Source organism: Psammomys obesus, unplaced genomic scaffold, assembly GCF_907164565.1.
Source record: "Psammomys obesus unplaced genomic scaffold, mPsaObe1.curated_primary_1811, whole genome shotgun sequence".
Classification (NCBI taxonomy): Eukaryota; Metazoa; Chordata; class Mammalia; order Rodentia; family Muridae; genus Psammomys; species Psammomys obesus.
This window is the reverse complement of record NW_026590699.1, coordinates 5,574,980-5,594,244: the sequence shown is the minus strand read 5'-3', so window position 1 is coordinate 5,594,244 and position 19,265 is coordinate 5,574,980. Positions and strand designations below refer to the sequence as shown.

The 19,265-nt window shown below is 45.7% G+C and overlaps 1 protein-coding gene across 1 annotated transcript in view; it reads left to right on the top strand.

Annotated features, from left to right (window-relative positions):
• The window catches only part of Cul4a (cullin 4A), a 41,755-nt gene extending 29,225 nt beyond the window's left edge, over positions 1-12,530 (top strand). The window contains exons 12-20 of the mRNA XM_055608410.1: positions 104-208; positions 367-477; positions 551-636; positions 1,067-1,174; positions 5,082-5,195; positions 7,296-7,401; positions 7,755-7,927; positions 8,934-9,086; positions 11,094-12,530. Coding sequence (XP_055464385.1) covers positions 104-208; positions 367-477; positions 551-636; positions 1,067-1,174; positions 5,082-5,195; positions 7,296-7,401; positions 7,755-7,927; positions 8,934-9,086; positions 11,094-11,189 — 1,052 coding nt within the window. The 3' untranslated portion in view covers positions 11,190-12,530. The remainder of the gene's footprint in view (positions 1-103; positions 209-366; positions 478-550; positions 637-1,066; positions 1,175-5,081; positions 5,196-7,295; positions 7,402-7,754; positions 7,928-8,933; positions 9,087-11,093) is intronic.
• The last annotated feature ends 6,735 nt before the right edge of the window (positions 12,531-19,265 follow it).

Below are 19,265 nucleotides of genomic sequence, written 5' to 3'. Positions count from 1 at the left end.
TTGCCGTGTTGGAGATGGCACCCAGGGCCTCGTGTGTTCCAGCAAAATCTCTACTGCTTTGACCCCCACAGCCATTTTCTAATTGTAACTTTCACTCTTTCAGCCAAGCACGTGGATTCAAAGTTACGAGCAGGCAACAAGGAAGCAACAGATGAAGAGCTAGAGAGGATCCTGGACAAGATCATGATACTGTTTCGTTTCATCCATGGTAAGAAAGGGGACGTGATGTGGCCAGATGAGCATGCAGACCTGCACTCAGAGGGAAAGATGCTCCTCTGACCCGGAAGTAGTACTGAGGAGCTTCGTGGCAGTGGAGTGCAGTGTGCAAAACTGCTATCTCAGGTCTTTGTTTTCCTGTTTGCACAGGTAAAGATGTCTTTGAAGCATTTTATAAGAAAGACTTAGCAAAAAGGCTGCTGGTGGGGAAGAGTGCGTCGGTGGATGCAGAGAAGTCCATGCTGTCAAAGCTCAAGCACGGTGAGCTCAGGGCGGGCTGGTACCCGGGCGGGTGCTGTGCCAGCCCTTTCTCACCCTTCCTTCACATACGCAGAGTGTGGAGCTGCGTTTACCAGCAAGCTGGAGGGCATGTTCAAGGACATGGAGCTTTCCAAAGACATCATGGTTCACTTCAAGCAAGTGAGTTGTTCTTCAGTAAAGCTAGCTGGGTGGGCCTAACAATGTGTTACATTTGTAGCATAGAGTGAGTGAAGAAAGTGATTCCGGTGACATTGGAACACAGTGGAATATGTTCCGAAGCACCACATGTGAAACTGTATTCTAAAAAGCATACAATTTCCAGGCTGTGCGTGGTGGCACACACCTTTAATCCCAGGCCTTGGGAGGCAGAGGCAGGTGGATTTCTTAGTTTAAAGCCAGCCTGGTTTCTATATAGCAAGTTCCAGGACAGCCAGGGATACATGAAGAAATCTTGTCTCAAAAGAAAACTCAGTCTATATAGATATAGATATACACACATATACATATATATAATTATATACACGCACATATAATTTCTTCTTTAATGCATTCAATATTTGTCTCTTATTTTGGATATCTTTGTTCTTAGCATATGCAGAACCAAAGTGCACCAGGCCCCATTGACCTCACAGTGAACATCCTCACCATGGGCTACTGGCCCACATACACGCCCATGGAAGTGCACCTCCCTCCAGAGGTGAGTCGTCAGCTGCTGGACAGGCCCACTTAGGCCAGACCTGTTACCTTAGTGGTGTGGGAGACAGTTTTTCGGTTCAGCCACTCTAAGTTCGCTCACCCCTGGAAAGGGTATTTGAAAATGATCTCCTCAGTCATAGTCAGAGGCACTTTCCCAACTTGCTTTCCGTCAGCAAGGATACATGTCAAATGACAGCTCTCTGGCTGGTCTTTGCTCCCACCATAGGGTGATGCAGGAGTCTTGGTCATGGTGCTGTGTAGGGCCTTCCTCATGCATTGACTGACTTGAAGTGTTCTGGAGAACCTGAAGTCGGACATGGAGTTGTGGGCTCAGAGGCTAAATCCAACAGTGATGCCAGGCTAGACCTCCTGGTCTACTGACTATGTCCTCATCACAGAGGGTGAAGGCCTTTCCAGCAGACAGAGGCTCAGGAACTGAGAAGCCAGGGCAGCAAGGTTAAGGCTGGGTCTTGCAGGTCTCTGATGGGACCTGGTCCACTCCCTCCTGACTGTGCCAAGACTGTTTTTTCATTTTCCTTGTTTGGACTCTACTGGTCTCTGTGACTTTCTCTGTTTGTCTCCATCTTTGTAGTAAGTGTCCTCACAGCACAGAGACAGAGCCCTGTAGCTCGCATGCAACTAGTATGTCTGCTTTTCCCTTGCTTCCATCTTCCTCCTCACTGAAGTTCTCCTCACTTAATTCCTGGCCAGTTCTTCCTACTACCTGAGTGCTGCCTGCACCTATCATTTGCCATAGGCTTGACCACGGGGGGTCGTGTTTATTCTGTTTTCAGGCATGTTTGTGCCTCGGCAGAACCTCTTCCAGGCAACCTCCATGTTGCCTCTGCCCTGGCAGCTGCGCTTGGTCCTGTGCTCTGAGAATCCTTTCTCCTCCCCAGTAGGCCTCTCAGGACATTGCAGTGTGTTCACTTGTTCTGAAATGTGCAGACTTACTGAGAGTGTGCAGGATGGTTCCTAGAATGCCTGCTTAGCACTGACTGTGTAGATGATGTCTCTTTCCTGTCCAGTGGTCTGTGTGATACCCTTGCCCTCACTGCCTCAAGTGCAGGCCTCCCAGAATTATCCCCAAGCACCTTAGAACAGGAAATGCTTACTATGTGAGTCCATCATCCAAGCCTTGATGCTGCCATGGTTAATCTGAGTTGTCAGCACATTTGGATTGAGGCCTGACATAGGTTAGTGAGGCACGCCTCTGGATGTGTGTCTCTGAGGATTATCTCAAGAGATTCAGACCTGTTTTAATTGGTTGATAGAATCAGGTGTCAGTGACTGTAAGAAGGTTGTGGAACTGCAGAGGAGTGGGTGTAAGTGGAGAAAGCAAACATACCCTGGCTCTGCTCCCTTTCACCCTTTTTTCCTGGACACTGAGAGGGAAGCAGCATTGCTCTGCACACCCTTTCTCCAGGGCCTTTCTACCTTGCCATGGCCCTGAAAGTGACAATACCACCAAACTATGGACTGAAACTGACCCAAAGGGAATACTTCCTCTCTAATTGTTTCTCTCAGGTGTTTGTCACAGCAGTGAACTAGCCCAGGGTGCACAAGCAGAACCACTTCTTAGCCTCTGGATCAGTGTTCCGCAGGTATTGTTCAGGTGTCTTGTGATGTTGGGTTCTGTTAGCCTGCCATTAGTGTTTTACCTCTGTAAATAGTAACCTGCAGGGAGCTGTTCAGGACTGTGTGAACTATGCTTATCTGTTGCCTATGTAATGGTCCCATCCGAATTGGCTTCACTGTGATGAAAAGAGTTGGTTGTCCAGTTCCATCTGTTCAGAAGCTGATACTCCGCTCTAAGGAAGAAGTATTCTCCATTTTATATATACCTGTTTTTAGGTCTGTGATTGAACTCGTGGGTTCTGGTTTACTTGTTTTGTTGCCCAAGATCTTTCATCTGGCTTCTTGGGCTTTTTTCCTATCCTCATTGTCTTTGAGGACATTTTTGTTTTCTAGCAGATGATTTGGAGTCTTAACCTAAAATTGTGTGGTTTCAACTGTAACCAAATACACCTTCACACAGAATTTTCCATCTTACCGTGGTACATTAAACAGAGGGAAGCCCTATACCCTCAGGTGACCTCTCTTCTCTTCCCCTGCTGTCTGTATGGACCTGCTTGCCCTTAATGTCCCAAGGTTTGGGGCTCATACATCATGTGCACGTTGATGTTAGCATTGGCCCCCAGGATCCCTCGTGTTACAGTGTTTGCTGGTGCTGTATTCTTCTTCTGGCTCTGTGTACAGTTTTCTCAGCCGTTCACTGAATGATGGGCCTTCAGGTTCTTTTTGCATTTGGATGATGATGAATGATGTGTCTATGAAGGTGGGTTTGAATGCCTGTGGTCACTTCTGGATAGACAGCTGGGACAGAGCTTCCTGGCCTGAGTTCTGCTTTTGATTGAGCTGAGCAGTGAGGAGCAGCTGACCCTGCTTCATCAGCTTTTATACTCCTTTCTTGCCATCCCTGCAGTGCGTCACTTGGGTATAGTTAGTATCTCCCTGGTGATGATGCGAGGTGTGTTTTCATGTGTGTGCTCTAAGTGCCCTTCACGTGTTCTGGGTGCTTGCCTCTCAGCAGATAAGGGATCTACAAATATTCTCTCTGTGAGCCCTCTCTTTACTATTTTGAAAGTATCTGTCTTAGTTTGTTTTCTGTTGCTGCATCAGAATTCCTGAGACTGGGTAATTTAATTCTAAAGGCTGGGAAGGCCAAGGTCAAAAGGCTGCCCGTGATAAGGGCATCAAGTATAGAAAGGGGGACCGGGCTCAATGGTGCACACCTGTAATCCCAGCCCTCGAGGCAGAGGCAGGTGGATCTCTGTAAGTTGCAGGCCAGCCTGGTCTACAAAGTGAGTAGTCTATACAGAGAAGCCCTGTCTAAAAAAAAAAGTAGAGAAAGGGGTTCATGAAAGATAGTCAAACTGCTGGTGACCAGTAACCCACCCTTACTTCCTTGGTGCCCTTTGAAGTCTTTTAGTACGTGCTCTGCATGCATCTGTGAGTGCCGTGCTGGTCACCTTTTGTCACTATGACAATACTTGAGAGAAACCGCTTAGCAGGAGTGAAGGCTTCTTTGTTCATAGTTTCAGATATTGCAGCCAAGGTCCCCTGGATCCATTGCTTTGAGACAAGTGCATCACAGCAGCATAAGCTATTAGGGTCAAGGCTGCTTATCTCATGGGTCCAAGAAGAGGCCAGGGACAGGACATACTTTCAAAGGCATATCACCAGTGACCAACTTCCTCCAAACAGGCCCCAGCTATGAGTTTCCAGAACTTACTGACAGATTAATTCATTGATGAGATCAGAGCCCCCATGGTTCAATTGCTTTCCAAAATGCCTTCGCTGGCAGCTAAGCCTGTAGCACGTGAGCCCCCATGGGCCATGTTGATACAAATTATGACAATGTGACAAAGGGAAAGGAAATGCACTAGTCTACAAGGCCCCTTTTGACCTCAGATGGCCACACATGCTTATGGAGTTGACCAACAGGAGTGGGTGGAGCCTGAGTGTCAAGTACTGAAATAGACAAAAGCTAGATGTCATAGGAAACTACGAGGTCCAAGGCCCATGGGTATTATCACAGATAGTAAAAAATAACTGTCAACACCTGGACCTGCATTTTCAGCTCAGCTCTAGAGGCTTGTAAGTGTTCTGTCAGACTAGGTACAGTGGTGCACACCTGTATTCCCAGCACCTAGGGAGGCAGGGGCAGGCGGATTGCTGTGAGTTCAAGGCCAGCCCGGTCTACAAAGTGAGTCCAGGACAGCCAAAGCTACATAGAAAAACCCTATCTCAAAATGGATTAATTCATGAATTAAAGAGCTTTGTCATTGTCATTTGTCATTGTCAGGGTGTGCTCAGTATCTCCTGTGTCTCTCTTGGGTTGGCAGATGGTGAGACTTCAGGAAGTATTCAAGACATTCTACCTGGGCAAGCACAGCGGCAGGAAGCTCCAGTGGCAGACCACACTGGGACATGCCGTGTTGAAGGCGGAGTTTAAGGAGGTCAGTTCTTTGTCCAGTTCTCCTGTGTCTTCCTTTCTGGCAGGGTGTTAGGAGAATTTGAGATTATTGTAATGAATGGCCAGATTTTTTCAGTGTGATTGAGCATTAGCTTTTCTTGGTCAATAAAAATAACAAAGGTTAATATTCTACTTAACAAGAATAAGTAGTAAATGAATCAATAGGAAATTATTGACCAGAGTTGGGGAATGACTCAGAAGACAAAGTGCCCTTGCTTGCTGCACAACCATGAGTGCCTGAGTTCAGAACCTCCGCACCCATGGAAAAGGCTAGGGGTGGCTGTTAGCAAGATGCTTCAGCTGGTAAAGTCACCTGATACCAGGCCTAACAACCAGAGTCTGATTCCCCAGGACCCACATGGGAGGAGGAGGGAAACAATTCCCACAAGCTGACCTCCATAAATGCACCATGACAGGTACACCTCACATACAAATAACAAATCATAGTACTTAAAACATTTTAGTAGTCAGGCATACCTGTGGTCACCTGTAACCTAAGCAGTTGGGGTGCAAAGACCAAGGGGGGGAACATCAGCCTCACTGAGAAACAGTGAGATCCAAGTTCAGTGAGAGACTCTATCTCAAGAAAAAAGATGGGCTGGAGAGATGGCTCAGAGGTTAAAAGCCCTGACTGCTCTTCCAGAGGTCCTGAGTTCAATTCCCAGCAACCATATGGTGGAATCTGGTGCCCTCCTCTGATGTGTAGGCGCACATGCAAGCAGACTACTGTATACATAATGAATAAATACGTCTTTAAAAAAAAATAGAGAAAAGAAAGCAACAGAGTAGGAAACTCAGCATCCTCCTCTGGCCTCTGTTCATGCACACCAGCTCATGTTACACACACAGTTACACACCACATATGCAGCCATTGAGAGAGCAGCAGGTGTGAAAAGGCAACTATAAAAGCAAACCTGAAACGCAATGTGGTGAAAATGTGCTCCTCCAGTTCTCTGCTAAACAAAACATTGCAGATGAAAACACAGTGGCATATGGTTGTGGACCAAGGTGCTGAAGAACCCTGGAGAGGACCGACAAGTGCGGCTCCTAGAGGGAGCTTTCATGGTCACATCTAACTTTAGTTGTAAATCACAATGCTAAAGTATGTGTAGGAGGGTTCCTATTTTGTACAGCCATTATAATACACTCACCATACAATGTATTACTGTGTAAGTATCACATACATTCTTCTGCAGAGTATTAGCAGAGTTCACTTCTTGAGTCTTTTATTGCTTTCTGGCTGCAGAAAGGAGTTGCCAACCTCTGCAGACAGCATACAGTACCTGAAACTTTGTGCTCATATGAGACAGGGCTGGGATCCAACAAGAGGCACTTGCCACTTCTACTCCCCAAACCCCCCTATCCTTTGTCCTCTCCACAAGAGCAGCTAGATTTCATGGTACTGACTGTACTAGAATATTCTAGATAAGGAAAAGGGGCCGTGGACATCCTAAGGCAGAATCTGCCCTCACAGAGCAGCTGAACAGAGGAGGTCACACAGAATTCATTGAGCACTTACTCCTATTTTTTAACAAGGTGTTGAGGAATATTCTGAAGGCCTTTCTTTCCCATGCTGTCACCCAAACTCCCTGTGCTCCTCCTAAGCCTCTGGGATTGCCATTGCCACCTAGAGCTTCAATTAGCCATGGTGATGGTGTCTGTGAGCCCAGCACTCCAAAGGCATGAGGAAAGGTCAAGGCCACTCTGGGATTATATGGCCAGACATTGTCTTAAAACAGTAACAGCAACAGACAAAGAGTCCTGATGTCTGGAAAGTAATGTTAAAATTCAAGGAACAGCAGCTACACAATAGCTTGGGCTGGCCTCTAACTCAGGATTCCCTGCCTCAGCCTCCCACTGCTGGCTTATAGGCATATGTTATCATGTCCAGCTGCAAGACAAGAATTTTTAAGTGTAATACCCAGTAATTATTTCATTCTTTTATAATAAGTAACATAATTTATTCTTACTTGGTGGCTGTTAGTTCTGAATCCCCCAAAAAACAATACATAGAAAAGCAGCCTGTTGTGGCTTGCCAAAAGTGTCCAAGCTCAGCTTGTGTGCCGGCTCCATTTTCTTAAAGGGGAAGAAGGAGTTCCAGGTATCCCTCTTCCAGACGCTGGTGCTGCTCATGTTCAACGAGGGGGATGGATTCAGCTTTGAAGAAATAAAAATGGCCACCGGCATAGGTAGGAAGATTCCTTACAACTTTTGTTTTTGTTTGTTTTGGAAGCTGTGTCACCTTGGCTATCCTAGAACTCACAGAGATCCACCTACTTCTGCTTCCAAATTGCTGGGATTAGAGGTGTGCACCACCACAGGTGGCTCTACATACTTGCATGTTAATTAAATGGAGAAACATAGGCTGGAGGTGTGGCTCAGTGGCAGAGTGCTTGTCTGGCATGCACAGGCCCCTGGGTTCTGTCCATAGTACAGAGGAAACAGTTAAGAGAAGTGTAGACTCCCCGATTCACCCATGGCTTCTCTTCGTTGCTGAGTCTGTGTGTTTTGTCACAATGGCTGCCTCCTTTGCCTCCCTCAGAGGACAGTGAGTTGAGAAGAACACTGCAGTCTCTTGCCTGTGGTAAAGCACGGGTTCTGATTAAAAGTCCCAAAGGAAAGGAGGTAGAAGATGGAGATAAGTTCATTTTCAATGGAGACTTCAAACACAAGTTGTTCAGAATAAAGATCAATCAAATCCAGATGAAGGAAACCGTAAGTGCCAGCTTCTTCTTCTTATTATTCGTGTGCTCTTACTTATGTGCTTTTCTCATAACGTCCTGAGCAGTGAAGGTCAAAGCATATGTGTGACTCTAGGGTAAATGTACAGTTTTGGAGTCCTTTATGTATCTTTCAGTACTTTTATGGTGTCCGTAGAAGCAGAATCAAGAAACCTGTTTAACAGCTCTGCCCATATCTGAAATCATACCGTCCTATAGAGAATGCTGGCACAAAAGAAGCTAGCTAACATGGAATTTTCAGAACTAGTGCCCGCCCTCTGCTTTGCCTGGTACAGTTCAGCTGTTCCAAGCTGGGCCTTGGAAGGAGGAGGAAGTCTCATACAGAAACTACATACCACAGAAGCAGCAATTCCAGCAGGGAGGAGGCTCTCAGTTTCCCACACTTAGGCAAACTAAAGACCACAGTTGTCAGCCCTTCTGACCTGAGGCTGACACACACAGTGGGTTCTGATGGCCTCCTCATTCCTAGAAATGCTTGGTCTCAGTAGATATGTAGGGAGGGATCTTATACAGTGTAGATGGGATGGAGAACAGCTTTAATTATCCTGTGTGATGTCATAGATTACCCCTCACTATAGACAATGATTATGTCACTCCTTCTGAGGTTTTCAGTTTGCTAGGCAGAAAATATACTCAGATTACTCAATAATGCAATATAAGGAAGCTAGAGAGACGTGGTTAAGAATGTTGCTCTTTCAGAGGACTTGGGGTTTGATTCCCAGTATCCACATGGCAGCTTACAACCATCCTGTGCTGCTAGGAAGCCTGTGATACAAGCATTCTTATAAGAAAGATATAACTTTTTAGTTGTAGAGTTGTACACTTGTGAAAAGTTAAGAACTTCCATGGAAAAAATTAACATTTGACATGAGCGGAACTCATGCAAAGCATGCCTCAGTCCACATCAAACCAAGTTTGTCAGTACACAGCAACACTGAAGCACCTGTATACTCCTTTCATTCTTCCTCCTTTTCGTCCAGGTTGAAGAACAAGTCAGCACCACAGAGAGAGTATTCCAGGATAGACAGTACCAGATTGATGCTGCTATAGTCAGAATAATGAAAATGAGAAAGACTCTTGGTCATAATCTTCTAGTTTCTGAATTGTACAATCAGCTGAAATTTCCAGTGAAGGTGAGTACCGTCATCACAGTGTGAGGTGCTGTGTTTAGCCACAGCATCAGTGTCTGTGTGAGCACAGGCCAGCATATGATGGCCTTTCTCATCACCACCCTGGAAGCCCTCACAGCCCCTCCAAACATGTTACATACATGCTGTGCTTTCAGGAGAGAGCAGAGCCCATGGCCACAGGATGTCAGGATACATGTTCTTCCCTCACCCCAGGCGCTTAAGGCCACTCCCCAGGCCCTCGTGGCAGTGGTGGTGTTGGTACCTGAATCCAGGATTTAGCATTCACAAGCTACATGGCATTCCCTACTTTGGAGATGTAAGTCAGCCTCAGGCTTGTTCCTCTCCTGTTCTAGAACTAAGCCCTGAGGTTCTGCAGTATGTGAAGTTCAGGATGAGGTGGGGGAGCATTACAAAAATACGCCATAAAATCCACTGTCAGCTCTGAAGGAATTAAACTCTCAGGACCTACAGCCTTTGGCAGCTGGAAGTTCCCTGGTTGCACAACACCTGAGCTGGCCCTCCTTTATCAGGAGTCACAGAGAGACAAGACTGATTAATGGGTACCTCAAGGACAGGTGGCCCCTGTCTTGTATGTGTATGATGGGTGCACAGCCCATGCAATACTGTTTTGTTGTTTCCTACCTCAAGTCAGGGCATCTGTTTGACCATTTGCAGATGAAGGGGCCTGGTAATAGGTGTAGAGTATAGTGTGCAGCTGGGCAGAGCTCTAGCCCCCATGCTTCGATAGCTGATTATATGTTCAGCCATATCTTGTGAAATACAAGGCCTGCCACAAATACAGGGTCTGCTGTTTGTGAAATGGTCCCCCCTTAGCAAAAGGCCCTTTCTCCCCAAGTGCTGAATGATTTGCTCCTAATGGAGCAGAAATGGAGGCAGGTGCCTTCGGGGCAGCAGCATTCTGAGGGTGTGCACTTGGCCCTGGTTTTAGCCATCCACAGAGACTGAATTCTTTGACTGGGCATGGTGGTGCACACCTTTAATCCCAGTACTTGGGAGCAGAGACAGGCAGATCTCTGTGAGTTGGAGTCCAGCCTGGTTTATGTATCGAGTTCCAGGATAGCTAGGGCTACATAGATAGACCCTATCTCACAAAAGAAAACAGCAAAGGTAGGGCCCGGTATTTGTGGCTGGTCACCTGCCTTCTATCCACACGGCAAGTTAAAGAATTGAGAACGAAGCCCTGTAGTGATTGTTGTATATGACAAGGACAGCTGTGTTTTTGCAATAACTTAGCAAAACACTGAGAATTTGTGGTTATATCATGTAGTATATTTGGAAAGTACGGAATGAATAGGGTTGAGCACATAGGAGAAGTGCTTCACAGAAGATGAATATGGCTAGAGATGGTGCATACCTATAATATCTCTACCTTCAGGAGACTGAGACGGGAGGATTGCTGCAAGTTTGAATCCCACCTGGGTTATACATAGTGAGTTCCAGGTCAGCCTGGGAAATAGAGCAAAACACTGTCTCAGAATCTCAGCAGGACCAGCAAGAAGGCTCAGTAGTTAGGGCACTAGTCACAAAGCCTAACAGCCTGAGCTTGACCACTGAGACCCAGACAGTGGAAGGGGAGAGCCAAGTCCCACGGGTTGTCCTCAGGCCTCCACGCAGGCGCCATGGCATGTGCTCACACTCTCCTACACACAAAAGAAAAAGTATAAAACAAACGTTTTAAATAATAGCAAATAAGAATGCCCTACCAGAACATGATCAGATTTTTCTTCCAAACATGTGAGAGCATGCTACATGTAGGGTCTGTCTTGTTTACATGCACATGTGAGGGGAGAAAGCCAGGTGCAGTCATCCCTGTCAAAAATTTGTTCAGAATATGATGCTAACATGATCCTTTTGTAATTATCAGTAATATGTGTGTAAGTCTGTCTGGTATAGCATTGTGTATGTTTGTTATATGTGCCATGCAGGATGTGAGGCCTGTGTTTCTAAGTTCAGTGCCCTGTCCTAAGAAGTTTGATTTCTCTTTTCTAGCCTGGAGATTTGAAAAAGAGGATTGAGTCACTTATAGACAGAGACTATATGGAGCGAGACAAAGACAGTCCAAATCAGTACCACTACGTGGCGTGATGCGCCAGCAGACTGCCGTCTCCCAGAGAGACAACACGCTGGAGTGCACCTGAGAGTGTGAAGAGGCTGCTGTGCTGTTTCTAGGTCTCTGCAGCTGCCCAACTGTGGACACTTGGATTTGAAGCAGAGAATATGGTTCTTGGATCATCCTTCCCAGGGCTTGAGGACTTTGAGATGACACACATCTTTTCCTCTCCACTTCTTCCTCTCTGCTTCTTTAATTGTTTCTGTTACTCTCTGACTTTGAGTTGAGAAGTTCCTTCACAAGCTCTTGTTCCTCTGGCAGAAAGCCATGGGCTTGGTTTGTTGTGTGTGTGATTGTGGGACACAGTGGAAATCCCCTAGGTGCTGCCATCTTCCCCAGATGAAAACTCAGAGAGGGAGCCCTGGGCTGGTGGGCACTGGGAAAAAACTGTCCAGACTGCCTCTCAGCTCTGCACCCTGAGCACTGGCCTCTGTTCTATGTATTTTCAGAAAGTTTGGAACTTTGGCTTCTGTAAATCAGGTTTCTAAGTGAGGTCCTTGATGTGCCAAGAGGACATCATGGCTGTCACTCGAGATACAGAGCCCATCCAGAGGGCTGCTTGTCATTTGTTTAGGCTTGGGGGTTTCATGTTTGTTTCTGTGCTGGTTGAGTGTGGAGGTCCTGGTTTTGGCTTTGGGGTACATGCTATTTGACTGTTGAAGTTGCAGTTTGTGTGATTACCATAATAAAATTGGGCCTGGTTTTATATTCTCGCACAGGGACCGTCTTGGATCTCTGTCCTGGCGCTGTATGGGGCTTAGTTATTTTGACAAAAGACAAAGGACTTGGTGCCTAGTGACATACTGTGTGTTCACACGTAAGGTTGAGCACTGAGAACAAGGCTCCATAGTGGTGTTGGCATGGTGATGATGACAGACTTTTTTGCAACATTTAAAAGTACTTTATATTTTACAAAGTAGCATGTTTCATTTTGATTAAAAGCTACCAAAGGAATTTTGATCATGTATAAGTGTTTAAAGCAATATTTTCTGGAATATACCAAGTTTATATAACTCGATTTTATGCTAAATTATTAAAGGATTCTCCCTTTTTGAAACATGCATGTTTAAAATATGACATCTTTTGGGTCCCCATATTAAAATCCTTACTCTTTAAGTATCATTTCTATATTTGTAAATTTTCATTTATGAGTTCTATGATGTGGTCTGTGAAAGACCAAATAGATTTCTATTTCTACTTCTTATATTTTAAGTTCATTGTGTCTACAAATTGTTAATATTGTAATTTAATGTAGACTTACTTTGAATAAAACTAGTTTAATTGGCCTTTAAGTTACTTTAATAAAACTTTGAGTGTGCAGACTACACATTCCTCCTAACTGTTCAACAGCTCTAACAGCAAATCAGAAATGAGAGCAGAGAAACACCTGCCACCTCACATGACTGTCCCTTCTTCTTGCCTCCACTACAGGCACAAGTCAAGCAAGACATCAGCCAACTCATAAAGAGCAGGGTAGGACCTTTCTCTCCTCATTTCTACCCAGCCTCTCACTTACCAGCATTGTTCAGTGTCTCATCGAAGTTAAAGGTTAACGTGGAAAAACAGCATAGAGAAAATAATGGCAAACAAAAAGGCACCTAGACACAAAGCTGTAAGGTTAGAAATTGCATTTCAGGAAACTTCTTGGCTAGAAAACCTGGGGGAAACAAACGAAAAGTTGTGACACAAAATTAGCAGAAGTCTGTTGGTAGCCTTCCTACAATACAAATGACTATGATGAAAAATTTTATTTCAGCAGTATCATAAAAAAAAAAAGAAAAGAACTAGCGACGAGCAATTCTTATAAGAATTCCCTGAATAAGTGAATGATGTAGCACTACTCTGTCCTCTGCAGCATTCAAAGATGGTACGCTTAGTAGCGTGTGCCTGTCCTCACGCTGCACGGGAGACTGAGGCAGAAAGGTAAGTTCAAGGACTGCTTGGGCCACAGTGAGTTCAAGGGTCAGCCAGGCCACTAATAAACCTGTCTTAGAAAGTTAAGGGGAAGCCAGGTGGTGGTGGTGCATGTCTTTTTATCCCAGCACTTGGGAGGCAGAGGCAGGCAGATCTCTGAATTTAAGGACAGCCTGGTCTACAGAGTGAGTTCCAGGACAGCCAGAGCTACACAGAGTAACCCTGTCAACAAAAACGAGGCGGGGGGGGGAGGCTGAGGATGTAGCTCACTGGTAGAGCTCTTGCCCAGCATGATTTGTTAGCAAGGCCCCTAGTTACATCCAGCCCTCAAAAAAAAAAAAAAAAAAACAGACAATTGTCTCTCACTTTAAAATATAGATTAGGTGCCACCAAGATGGCTGTGTGGGTAAAAGTAATTGCCACGAACTCTGACCTGCATTCAATCCCAGAAATCTACCTGATGGAATTAAGAACCAACTCCAGCAAGCTGTCTTCAGACCTCCATAAGCACAAAATAATTTTTAAAGATTTCTTTTAAAATGTGTATAGGGCCAGGTGTGGTGGTGCACTCCTTTAATCCCAGCACTCAGGAGGCAGAGGCAGGCTGATTTCTGTGATTTTGAGGCCAGCATGGTCTACAGGACAGCCAGGGTTCTTGTTACACAGAAACCCTGTCTCAAAAAAAAAAGTATATATAGGTGTTTTGCTTGTGTGGTGGCTGTTCTTTGTTGCCAACTTAGCTATATCTGGAATTAACTAAAAATCCCAAGCAGCTAGGCACCATGTAGGGATTTTGGTTAATTGAATCAAATGAAATAGGAAGACTCATCTTAAATCCAGGTCATTTGAGGTGGGAAGACCCACCCTAAATCTGGACATCACCTAGTGACAGCCTATATAAAGGACATGGAAAAAGGAAATGTTTGCTTTCTGCCTGTTGGCTCTCATCCTTTCTAGCAAGTTCATATCTCTGGTGCTGAGGGAGGCATTCCTCACTGATGTTAGAGCCTACTTCAGGTTTCCAAGATAGTGCAGGCCAGCTGAGACATACTGGATTCCTGAGCTTTCTGTCAGGAAACAACAGCCATTGGACGAGCTGGAGTCCAGAGCCTGTAAGCCAACTCGTTCTGTTCTAGAGCCTAGAGAAAACCCCAGGTAGTACAGGCTTCAGATGTCTGTGTACGAAGTGTGTGCCTAGGGCCTGCAAAAGTCAGAAGTGGGAGTTGGGTCTACTGGAACTGGAGTTACAGATGGTTGTGAGCTGTCATGTGGGTGCTGAGACTAGACCCCAGGTCTTCTGGACGAGCAACCCATTTTATTAACTGCTGAGCAATCTCTCCACCCCAGATTTATTTTTATTTTATGTGTATGACTTTTCCTGCGTGTCTGCATCTGCATCCTGTGCACAGAGTTTTCACAGGGGTCAGAAGAGAACATTGGGTCCTTTGGAATTGGAGTCCCCACATAGACACCGGGAACCAAGCCCAGGTCCTCTTGCAAGTGCCCTTAATCACTGAGTCATCTCTCCAAATACTTTCTCTTTAATTTCCCAATATAAGTTGGTAAGATTCACTTTTTTAGAATAGGATTAATATTTAATGGCATTTTGTGGTTTGAGTTTTTGTTTTGTGTGTGAAAGAGTGAAGCGGCAAAGGTCTCATGTAGCCCAGGCTGGCTCCAAACTCGTCTTGCAGCGGACAATGACACTGAGCCCCTGATCTCAAGTTGTGTACATGAGCCACCACACCTCTTTATGGTGCTGGCATGGGACCCAGGGCATGCTCTCTACATGGAGCCCAATTCTAGGACACAGTAGGAGTTTTACTTGTATTTCCTGTGTACATGACTTACATTTTTAGCCTACAGATGGAGAAGGGTTCAGGAAGGAAGAGAGAGAGAAAGAAAAATGAAAAAGAAAGGAAGAAAAAAAAAGATCCTGGAAGAGCCAAAGAGAGGTTTGGTGGTTAAGAGCTCTTCCTGCCTTTGGAGAGGACTTGGGCTCATTTCACAGCACCCATCTAAAGTAAGTCACAACCTGCATACAGCTCCAGTTCCAAAATATCCCAGCACTCTTTCCTGGCCTTGGCACCCGAATACATATGAATGTGAATTCCCCCAGGCACACATCTTTTTTAGAAAGAGAGAGAGAGAACTTTGATTAAAAAAATAAGAATGGGGGGAGGGATAGTGGGATTGGGAAGGGAGGAGGGAGGGGTTTATGAGGGGATACAAAGTGAATAAAATGTAATTAATAAAAATTAAAATTCAAAAATATTTTAAAAAGAGAAAAGAAAAAATAAGAATGGGCCAGGCACAGTGGCTCACACCTGTCACCCCAGCACTCAGGGAGGCAGAGGGAAACAGATCTCTGTGAGGTCGAGGCTAGCCTGGTTTATAAAGTGAGTTCAGGACAACCGAGGCTACAGAGAGAAACCCTGTCTGGAAAAAAGAAAGAGAGAGAGACAGAGAGAGAGAAAGGAAAAAAAGAAAGGAAAGAGAGAGAGAAAGAAAGGAAGAAAAGAAAGAAGGAAAGAAGGAAGGATAATGGATGCTGGCGAGGTGGCTCAGCGGTTGAGAGCACTTGTTCTTGAAGAGGGCCTGGATTCACTCCTAGCACCACACAGCAGGTCACAGGCTGAACACTCTTTTCTGATGTCTACGGACACCAGCACACACATGGCGCACATGCATACATACAGGCAAAACATGCACATACAAAGTTTTAAAAAATTGAACCAGTAAGTTTAAAGGGTGTCAAATCTCTGCTCATCAGAGAAACAGGCCAGGAGGTGGGTGGGTGAGAGTTCTGCACCCAAGAGGGGAAGGTGGGAAGATCACACCAACTCAAGCTCATACAGAGGTGGTGCCAAGTGGTGGAGGACAGGAAGTCCAGGTCATCAGAGAGAGGAGTCAGGCTGAGGTGGGCAGGAAGACACTGGCCCACTAGTGACTGTGAGTGAGACTGAGAAGGACATGAGGTCAGTAAAGAGTGACCAGCAGCCCACTTCTGGACACTGTCCGGAGAATGTGGCTACTGGCAACCACACTATCCATGTGAGACAAGATGCAGGTGAGATCAGAGAGCTGGGATTGCATATCAATCCCAATCAATGGCTTGGATTGCATATCACTCAAGCATAATGGAGGAGCAGCAACAGCAAAGTGTGAGGTGGGCTGGAATTTCTGGGTGAGAGGCCAATGACCAGATGTGTCCAGAGGTGGTCACAATGTGGAGAGAAGGCTCACATCCATTGATATGTGCCTAACGGAGGCAGGGGCTCAACAGAGGTGGGAAGGGCCTAGGGCAGCAATGGCTGTAGGGAAAGCCCCTATTCACCACCCCTTCCGGCTTAGGTATCTTTCTTGCATTTGGGGCTTCTCTGCCTGTAGGCGCCACCTGTGCTGTTGTTAGGAGGAAACTGGGCTCAGAAAAGTGTCCTTTCCTAACTTAGGACTCAGAAAGGCAGGTGGGCCGTTCTTCTGGTGCTGCATGACAGAAGTTTCATCTGGGAAGAATACGGACATTATCATTTTAAGGTGATAATTATTCTTCCCATCTCTGAAGCAAGCCCTCTGGTGAATCAGCTGTTTTGTGGGGAGGGAAGGTTAGACTCCTGGCCTGAAGATGTTCAGGCCCTGCTGAATTAATGCTTAAGGGAAGAAACAATAGAGCCTAATGTTTTGAGTAGCTTATAATGTCAATTTTCCACCCAAAGCCAGACCCTAAAATCACTTAGGGGATGGCTGAAATTGGGGACTAGATAAAGCACATTCCCACCATGAAAAGCCAGAGATCTAGTTCCAATAATGTTCAATAAGGGGATCGGGTGTGGACTAGAGCCAGCCACATCCTCAATTCGTAGCTTGGAGAAAGAAAAAAAAAAAAAAGACTGGTCTCTGGCCAGGAGAAAACTGAAGAAATTTCCATCTTCTGGCCAAGGACTAGAATGGGACTGTTTGCTTTCAGGATTCCTTCCGCTAAAATCTGCCTGACCAGTTACTATTTCATGTTTTCATCACTACAGTCTGGGGCTCCACACTTCAAAAGTCATTCTTAATGCAGATTCTTACTCAAATGTATATGTTTGGTGCCCAGTGGAGCAAATTACATCAGTAGAGATGTAATTTGGAGGAAATTGAAAAATATGGAGGAGCAGAAACCCACAAAGAAGGAAGTTTTCAGGAAGGAGTGGAAAGCGTGTTGCAATGGGAAGAGCCTGGACACTAACTTAGGTTAGGGTCTGTTATCTAGAGAAGGGCAGGTTTAACAATCAGCAGCAGAGGTCTAAGACCAAGACCAGGCTGATGAAGGTCAAGGAGACAACCTAATCCAAAGACAGCAAGGAAGATGGCCAGGGCATGGGAAAGGAAGAACAGTGGGCAGTCACGTTCCTAGAGAGAACTGGAGGGAAAGAATGCTCAGCTGTGATGCACATACGGTATGCAGCTGGAAGCGAAGTGTGCCTCTGGTGCAGCTCAGCTCAGCAAAGTGGGACACGGGGAGGAGAACTGAGCAGACCGTCAGTCGTCACAGCAGTGAAGGCTAAGTGCAAAGTATCAGGACAACACTGGGCTGGGGAGACCTGCTCAGGAGTCAGGAAAGACAAGTGTCTATGAGAGCGAACCACTTGGATTTGGAAGTCAAAAGACACGGGCAAGTTGTGGCTTAGATAGGCTGGTGTCCCTGAGCAAAGCATTTAAGTTCTTAGGGCTTTAGTTTTCTTATTTTCCAGATAAGAAAATATAAGGAGATAATAATCTTGAGATCTGCTTCCATCACATACCACATTCCAATGGAGGAAGTTGCCACAGAAATCTGAATCCTTCACTTAAAAACACTAATGAAACAAATTATCAACCTAGAACTCTCTCCAGTGAAAATTCATTCCTAAACAAAGTCAAACTGGAATGGGCTCTGCAAGGATCAGAGGGCTGGAAACCAGGATGGCAAATGCTGGCTCACAGAAAGTTAACACAAATTGCTGGGGGCTGGGGAGATGACTCAGTCTGTAAGGTGCGCCTGTGTGAAAGCATGAGGACTGGAGGTTGGATTCTAACACTCACATAAAAACTGGACATGCCATGATAAAACCTGTAATTCCAGAGCCAAAGATGCCAGAGGCAGACAAACCCCTGGACTCTGGCATAGCTGAAAGAGGTGAGCTCCAAAATCAGCAAGAGACCTTGTCTCCAAAACTAAGACACAGACATCATTCTCTTATACACACAAGCAAGCACATTTGCAACATGCGTGCATGTAGGCACTCACTCCTTCTCATCCACAATAGGCACAAAACAGAGCAAGGAAGAATCCCTATGAACTTCATTGTCTCGAGTGCCCTGTGTACAAAACATTTTGTCACTCTACAACATCTGAACTTACTAATTTAGTCAAAGCCAGTTGCAAGGAAGATGAAGCAGCAGCAATGGCTCCAAGCTTCACAGGTTAAGGGTGGAACTGCAGAGTTGAATCTAGCAGTAGAGAAGGCAGGGCAAGGCCCAGACAGAGGAACAGGCAGGTGATGGGCAGCAGACCAGACAGGAAAATGGGAGGATGCATAGATAGGAGCTGAATAGGCCTAACATACATCGTGGAGGTAGCCCAGCTAAGCTCCAGGGACTGGGGAGTTTTCTCTCAGCTTTGGATGCACACACCGGGTGGTCAGAGCACACACTGGTGGGAGCTGCAGCCTGCATATAGACATCCAACTTTATGGGGTCTTGGAAGGAAGTTGTTACACCCTTTCCTCAGTCTGTGTCTGGTAAGTGTAAGTCTTGGGTCTAGTTTCCCTGGTAAGATTTTATTGTAAGGACATGTAATTCATGTCCATAAATTTATAGGGTGGGACCCTTTCTATCCAGGAATAAGGCCAGAAGAGGACATCAGCTGTCCTGGTCCATTGCTCTGTACCTTAATTCCTCAAGATAGGATCTCTCAATGAACTTAGACCAAGGCTGGTCACTAGCAAGTTCCAAGAATCCTCCTAGCTCTGTCCCCTTGGGTTACTGCTTTGTGCTAGGGGTTTGAATTTGGTCTTCACGCTTGCACAAGCACTCTTACCCTCTGAACCCTCCTCCCAGCCCGGTTTTGTTTGTTGTATCCTGAGGTTTAAGGAACCCAGAGTCTTATGCACTCC